Raw genomic sequence first — 8,297 nt, 5'->3', positions numbered from 1 at the left:
TAGAGGGGCAGAACCACCTCCCTCGACCTCTGGCCATGCTTCTCTTGATACTGCCCAGGATCCGGTTGGCTTTCTGGGCCACGATCGCACACTGCTGGCTCATGTTCAGTTTTTCATCTACTGACACCCCCAAGTCCTTTCCTTCAGAGCTGCTCTCAATCCATTCTCCGCCCAGCCTTTATTTGTGCTTGGGTTTGCCTTGACCCATGTGCAGGACCTATATTAAGCTGGGAATTTAGAATGGAGAGGTATTTTTTTTATTTTAGCTAACTGTGAGATGCATATATTTCATAAAACAATAGAACTGTGGCTCTTCACTACCCTACATTGTAAAGGTCATGCTACTGGCCAAATGCTTTTATGTTCTTTTTACATTTGGAAAGAGGTGGAGAGTTTACAGGTCAATCTTCACCTTTCCTTCATCCTGTAAAACGTCTAGTGCTGACTCTTCTAAATATAGGAGATGTTACAGAAAGCCAGCCAAAGCACTGGTCAGTCTTATGGGAACTCCAGATAAAAATTCTACATGCACCTCAGTCACCTAGTAATCTAAGCTTCGTTGAAAGCATAGGACTTGAAAGCACTTTGAAAATTTCATTTTCGCATATACTGATGTGCAGGCAGCAGGACTTGCTGACTGGCTGGCTCAAAGCAGGTAGGATTTAGTTTGTGCTTGAAAATCAGCCAGTTACTATTCACTGTGCTGTCCCTTGGCTGATAATGAGAGAAGGCTGTGTTCTTCCTGAGTGAAGGACACAGTAGAAAGCCTCTGTGCTGCCAGTAGCTGCTCTGGGCAGGATTTGTCCCAACAAAGCATTTCAGCTTGCTTTATAAGCAGCATTTTCCTGAAATATCAAGCTAACAAGATTCAGTCAGATCTGTTTCTTATTGACAATCCATCTAAGGTGAGGGAATAATGAAAAACACATTTTAAATTCATAGCTCAGTCCTGATTTACCCAAGTGAGTGTAGCTGAGGTGACTTACTGTGGAATAGTGTTACTATTCCACCTACTGTTTGGCTTGTGGTGTGGTTTTTTTTTTTGCTTGTAAGGTGGTATTGTTGCAAAAAGGACAAAAAAAGTAAATGGTGGACTGGCTGCAACTCAAATATAGAGTCTGCATATATTTGATACGCATGGTATATTCTGAAGCCTGGGTTTAAAACCGGACTTTTTTTTGAGGTGTTTATGAAATAACTTCTGGTAGAGTTCTTGCTTACAAAATTGTGTTCTTTCTTACCTGACTATGAGTTAATTACTGCCTCTGCAAAGAAGTGGCTCCTCTCTGCAGCATCTCTGAATCTACTACCATGGAGGAATCAGTTAAAATAAGGTTTAAACTTAGGGGGAGGTTTTTTCCATATCTCACATAAGAGTAGCCATAGCCTTAGGCTTCCTTGTTTGAGCTGCCTGCTGACTTAACATATTTCTAGGGAACCATCTCGTTGGAAGTTCATCCGCAGCTTTGTTTGTTTATATTTTTCCAAGGCAAGAGAGATTTCCTGGAAAGTTTTATCAGGAAAGCCAGCATAGCTATATAATTACTGTATAGCTCTGCAGGGGATTACATAATAATTAATATTTGTAAGGCTAAAATTAGAAAGTGCATTTCAAATGCCATCACAGTCGTCAAATGAAATAAAGTGATAAAAGCAAGAATGTGTTTCTTCAGCTCATTACAGGGTTTTCTTTAATTTCATTGAGCTTCTTTTGTGTATAAAATGTCTGGGGCTGGGATATACAGAAGTGACAAATGGCAACTAGAAACCAGCAATTAGTAAATAACACTGAAGCATTTATTGCCAAGTTCTGATAGTGCAAATGACTGTTGCCTTTTAGTGTGTTAATTCTTACAGTGTTAGGCCTATAGGAAACTTCAGTAAGTGTGAACAGGTGCATGGCATTGGGGTACGTTTTACCCTCAGTGCTGTTCTACTTTCTGGAACAAACTTGGGAGGACTTTAATTAAAGCATTAGAAACATACAGGTTATATGACCTGATTCTTTTCCATCATAATTTTCTTGACACTTTAAAATACGAAAGACTAATCTGTATGCATTTGCACAGCTATTCATGAGTGGTGGGCCCATATGGTTTAGTGATATCTTGACCACAGTTGTATCTCAGACTTAAAAATTATTCACAGTATTTATAGGAGCACACATACAGTGCCTATAGAAACATACTTGTGAAAATGCCTTGAAAGTCAATTTAAGTGTATATGTTATGGTAGAAAACAAATGTCTAAAACTATTTTGAAATAAGTTATTGCAGAAAGACTTCATGATCACTGCCAAAGGTTATCAAGTTTTGATAGCAGAGCTTTGTTCTGGACTTCGCTGGCCTCCGTGGAGGCACTAAACCCTTAAGAACTCCTGGAAGGGTGTGTGAAAGTTAAATATGTGCTACCGTACCTATTCAACATGCACAGGGTGAAGACTGCTCTTGAAAAATCAGATTATCAGCAACTGATCAGATCTTCAAAGTATCTTCCATTCAGAAGCCCACTCATTTGGGGAGGGCAGAGATGAGCCAGCAGACAGCTGGACTGGTGTGTGGCAGTGGTGATGAAATACTGAGCTAGCAGTTTATCTTGATAGTTGATGTGATTGTTCTAAGTCAGCACAACCAGAATCTATTACTTTTCTTAATAGTATGCTGACTATTTTAGATAGAAAGATCAAGACTTATTTTTTATTTTATTTTACTTTATGAAAAGTGGAACGTAATCATACGCCTTAGTCTACACCTGATCATGCAAAGAGGTGCCCAGGTTCAAAGAGCTACTGACCACTGAAGAGCTTCCCATGAGGTAACTGGGAGGCTGACAAAACTGAACTCTCATGAAAATCTGATCACATAATCATGCTCCTGCCAATTCCTGTTGATAAATAAAATCTTGGGCAAGTTGCATTGTTGAGTAGGGAGAAAATGTATTTCGGTTAAGGGAGATGTTCCCTTGGCTGCAGTCAGTGATATTTAAAGTAACATTTAGCTGCAGGTTTTTACAAAACTTTTTTCTGAAAGGACATTTTATTCTTACCTCTGAAATCTACCATGGTTAAAAGAGGAAATACCATGCACTTATGGATTATCAGATCACCGGACTGGCAGAGCATTAGTAACCCTGCAATATTGCTTCCTCCTGCAAAATTCTGTAAATTATCGTCTAGCAACTAGTCTGTCCCATTTAAGAGGTTCATTGGGAAAAGGAGATCTCTTTAACTTTTTAATCTATTATCTTGTAGTCTGTTCTCCCAGTAAGTTTTTTTTTTTAATCTCTGTTTTTGTGCTTTCATGTGTGTTTTGAACAATTTCTGCTACATAATGGGCTTGGGGTTTTTTTGACAGAGTAGTTGCAAAGGGAATCAACACTTTTTGGCTTTTTTTTTACCGTGCAGCTACATCTATTAATAAGAAAGCATTCGTTGTATCTCAAGATCATTTTGAAGAGACCATACATAGTAAAGAATGAGGGCTGAAATGCAGCTCCCTGCAGGCATATTAGCTAGTTGTCCTTGAGTGGTCAAGTTGGAGGCAGTTGCAATAGTGAGCAGCAAGCTTTGCTTCAGTAAAAAGTGAAGACAGTTATAATTGCTACTAGAAACTGCAGTAGCCATTAGGTGAGGGTACCATTTTATAACTGCTTCCTCACTGGGTGAGGAGGAGTGGATGCATCTACTCACTGGAAGGAGCTTTATTGCACTCTTCAAGATGGAATGTAACTGCTGCGGATAAATGTCTCGCATCTTGTCAGTCCGCAGCCTCCATCAACACATGCTAACAGGTACCACTGCCCATCCACTGTCTCTGGTGAGCCTTTGGAGCTTAAAGGTATTTGTTCATTTTCAGCACATTTCTAGCTTTAATATCGATCACTGAATTTGGTCTCAGGTGGACTAAACGTTGACCTGTGGATTTGATGTTCTACCCTAGAAAAAGGTTTTAGAAGCTATTTGTTCCTTGTTTAAGCTGCTTGCTTTTCTCGAAATTGAAAAATGACCAATAGATTTGCAAGTCCTGTCTGAGTAAGTGCTGGGGACATTTCAGTATTCAGCTTTTACTGGTTTCTTTTGTATTTGCTTTCTTTCCTACATCTGTACACTTTGTCCTGTGTTCTGGGCTAGTTTATCACGTTCAAATTGATCACTTACCCCACCAGCAATACCAGTTGTTAGAACTGAGTCTTACAATAACAAGCAGAAGTAGAGGCTCTGGAAAGCTCTGTGTACAAAAGCAACTTCTTAAGAATTTAACCATTCTTAAAAGCTGCATGATTTTTCATTTCCTAATATGTTTACATTCCCAGAGCAGCAACTAACAACCACTGGTAATACAACTAATGGTTGTGATATATACAACCAATCACTTCTGTTGAGTTTTTTTTTTTTTTTTTCAATAATGCATTTAATTAGCTTGGGATTTGGACGGTTGATTTGTTTTTCTTATTTTCCTTTGCTTTTCATCTTCTGGTTGCAGTATGTTGTTGATGTCTTTTTTTCACAGCAGAAGTCTTTGATACCAACTACTGTCTTGTGTCGTTATTGGGGTATGCTGCAGGCCTACTGTTAAGGCAGCACAGTACCCTCTCTTCAGACCTTCTTCTAACACAAGGGGGCAACTGCTGAGAATAAACTTCCTGCCTATTGTGCACATATCTGTTAAGTTGATGTTTAGAACAATTATAGGCTTTTTCTCTACCCTACCTACCTACTCTGGAATCAAATTCTTCAGTTCTTCATGACAATAAATCCTCCAACCCTACCTAGCCTCTAATGCTTTTCAGTTCTGGCTGGAGACAAGTAATAATTTATTCATATGTCAGAACATAATTTGAAAAATGACAAGAAGAAAAGAAAAATAACATAGAATAGAATTGCTTTCTGAGATTTTAAGGTAGGTTTTCAGGTGGTTTTTTTCCTTTCGATGTCCTGAAAATGAAAGAAGTTTGGAGGCTGCATGTAAGAATTGGAGAGGGAAAGCAAGAAAACACTTGAGAATACTTGAGGAGAGCAGGAAATACGTCAAGCACTTTTAATTATGATTGTCTTGTCATTTGGATAGCAAGATTGAGAAGAACATTTTCAGCACTGCAGAATAAGACATTTCTTCTAGAAGAACATTTGGAATCAAGCTTGAAAGACTTGTCAGAGCTCAGGTCTTTCTCTGTCCTGAAAAAATGCTATTATTTTTCTAAAGATTTTTTTTTCTTTATAAATAATTACAGATTCAAAATCTTTAGAAAGAAATCAGTGTTTTGGATCTCTCCCCAGTTGTAATTTGTGATTTCAGGGTTGGATTCGAAATTAAGAAATCTTTAAATCGTGAGAAAAAGTACGCTGTCTGTAGAAAAAAAATCAGGAATAAATTGGTGCAGATTATCCAGAGCTGTCAAAAAGAAATGACTGTTACAAAGTAAGGCCCAACCATCTTGTATGTCAAGTGAATCTGTAGGAAAGAAAACTGAAATAATACATAAAGAAACTTCCTACATTGCCCCTCCGTTTCTCAAAGACTCTGGCTTCTTGAAAGGGGAAAAGAAGAGGGCTATGTAGACAGAGGATCTTTTCTCACATTTCCTGCAGCTTTACTGAAAACATATTCACATGAACAGTCTTGAAACATCATATAATACTATTGTGACAGAATGCTGTGGAGCTGTTTAGATTTTCTCCATTAAACCAGGTTGTGAATCAGGATTCTTGAAGCAAGAGTGTTGTTATTTTTTGTCCTTGATCAAGCTTAAATAATCTTAACAATGTGCTTAATAATGTGCCATGAACTTACAGAGCCTTTCCAAGTCACTGCTCTGTGAAAAACTGTCTTTCCCGAATCCTGTTGTTAGCTACAGTCCTTCAAAGATGATAGCAATAGTTATTTTGCTGAATATTTGTTTGAGATTTGAGAGGAAGGAGGGAGCTATACAGAGATAGGATTTTCCTAGAGTGAGTAAAGTAGTCTCCATCCTTTTATCAGTAGGAGAGGTTGGCCCAAACCTTTCTCATGCCGTTGTGGTTTAAATGCTCAAAAAGCTCTGTTGAATGCCACCTTATTAAAACACAAGCAAGCTAAACTTTCAGTATAGTGTATATTAACTATCTTGCTGTGACATTCAAAACTGCACTCAGACGATGTCTGTGTTATATACCCAGAACATTTACATAGAAGTAAAATAGTTCTTGTAAATTTCCATATGGTGGAGAGTGATTTAACTCTTGTCAAACTTCAGAATGACATCTCACAGAAGTATCAACTGTTTTGAACTGTGAATTAAAAGGAAAAAAAAAAAAGGTGTCCAGTTTTGCAGCCACAAGGTCAGTTCGAATTTGGTAATTTCAGAAACTGTAGTTTTAGACTCTGCTGTTATTTCTACTCTGAGACCTTCTGATATTTCTTGTGTTCTAACAATCATAGCTTCCTGTTGTTTTTAATGGCTTTTTCTCCTGTTACATGGACTACCGAAGCAAGTAAAAGACAAGGTGAATGACTGTAGGGAAACATGTGTAACTAACTATATATGCAGCACTTTTAAAAGCAGAGAAAGTAAGGAGGAGAATGCATAACCTCTTTTAAAAGTCTATGCAAATTATATATCATAAAATTATCCTTTGAAATTGCTGAAAATAAAAATAAATTTTAAAAATTCAAAAGTTTTAGACTATGACTATCCTTTTTCTTAAACTTGAGTTCTATGTAAATTACATCATAACTGCAATGTTATTTGCCTAGTGAGCTGGTTTTGACTTTCCTATGATATCAAAGAATCATAAAGTCATAAAATCACAGAATGGTTTGGGATGGAAGGGCCCTTCAAAGATCATCCAACTCCTCTGCCATGATAATATAGTAATAGTATATTACTACATTTTTCTGTAAGTTCTTGACTTTCAGAGTGAAAATTTTATTTTCAGAGAGAGCTCAAAGTATCAAAACACGGTGCCAGACTACCCAGATCTATCAATATATGGTTTTGTAATGCTTTAAGAGTGTTGGTTTCTTCACTAGAGGAACATTTAGGCCAATACATTATCCATTTGTCCTCCAGTTAGCTGATTTAAGGCATTCCTCTAAATAAGCCACTAATTGCTTACTGCAGTGTGGCAGTTCAGTAATGGGTTCAGCACGGATATTAAGTTTATAGTACCTGATTTTATTTTATATTTGTTTATTCTTATTGGCTCAGTGATTTTAAAGCAGTGGTTTAAAATTGGGGTGGCACACTGAACGTCATGGGTAAGACATGTAGACTAGAAACAGACAGAACCAGGTGTACACAGAGTGATGTGATTGTTCACAACATTTTACATTTCTGTAATATTTCTTGTGGGCTGGTACCCAGCTTTAGCTCAACGCTAGAGGAAGCCCTGTATCTTCATCTACAAAAGTGCACAGGTTGTTGGGGAAAGCGCTGTGGAGGACACAGCTGCCTTGGCATGCCAGGGTTCTCTACCACTTTCTCTGCTGTTTTGCAAAGTGATATACTGCAGCAAAAACTATAACTTCTGTCTCACTTCAGGAAGTACAATTTAGGAGCTGGGGTAATTTGATGGATAGTGTATACTAAGAAAAATATTAGAAACCAGGAAAGGCCACATAGTCCACTGAGGCTCATTTCATTCCACATACACCTTCGCTAGGTTATCATCCAGTTGTTAAGAGAAAGAGTAATGTTATTCATTTTTTATAATTCCACTTCTGGGTATTACAGAGATAAATACCTAAATGCTGGAGAACGAACTTTCTTTCAGAGCACTATTTCAGGGGAAAAATACTTAAATGCAGATAGGTGGGATGACAGAAAATAAATTGACCCTAAATGAAAAATATGATGATAGTGATATGAATATATGTGTATAGTCACGGTTTCTCAAAGTTCCCCAGAGACAAGCTTCCAATCATGAGACTTTCAGAAAGTAACCTTTCCTTTGATTTATTTTTTCAGGACCAATGCAGGAGACAATATATGACTTTTGGAGAATGGTATGGCATGAAAACACAGCCAGCATAATCATGGTTACTAATCTTGTAGAAGTGGGAAGGGTAAGTGATTTTTGTACTTAAAAAGATGAAAGACATCCAAGGTGTTTGCTTTTGGAAATTAAATAGCAGGCCAACAAGATGCTTATATACTGAGTATACCACATAGAATATTTATGACTGCCTCTGCTAAGAGGTTCATTATCAATTATTTTTAAACATGCCTTGGATGCTTGGCCTTGATAACATTAGCGCAATGAAAAAGTAACTGATAAAGCTGCATTCTGTCCAGCACAGCCTGCAAAGACTGCCAAAGTG

General features: G+C 37.6%; 1 protein-coding gene across 1 annotated transcript in view; it reads left to right on the top strand.

Moving 5' to 3' along the window:
- Positions 1-7,231: 7,231 nt before the first annotated feature.
- LOC104467276 (receptor-type tyrosine-protein phosphatase mu) overlaps positions 7,232-8,297 on the top strand; it is a 34,471-nt gene continuing 33,405 nt past the window's right edge. The window contains exons 1-2 of the mRNA XM_010081003.1: positions 7,232-7,235; positions 7,945-8,042. Coding sequence (XP_010079305.1) covers positions 7,232-7,235; positions 7,945-8,042 — 102 coding nt within the window. The remainder of the gene's footprint in view (positions 7,236-7,944; positions 8,043-8,297) is intronic.

The sequence above is a fragment of the Pterocles gutturalis genome, unplaced genomic scaffold (assembly GCF_000699245.1).
Source record: "Pterocles gutturalis isolate BGI_N339 unplaced genomic scaffold, ASM69924v1 scaffold1364, whole genome shotgun sequence".
NCBI lineage: Eukaryota > Metazoa > Chordata > Aves > Pterocliformes > Pteroclidae > Pterocles > Pterocles gutturalis.
The sequence above is the reverse complement of the archived record's forward strand: the minus strand, read 5'-3'. Positions and strand labels throughout refer to the sequence as shown.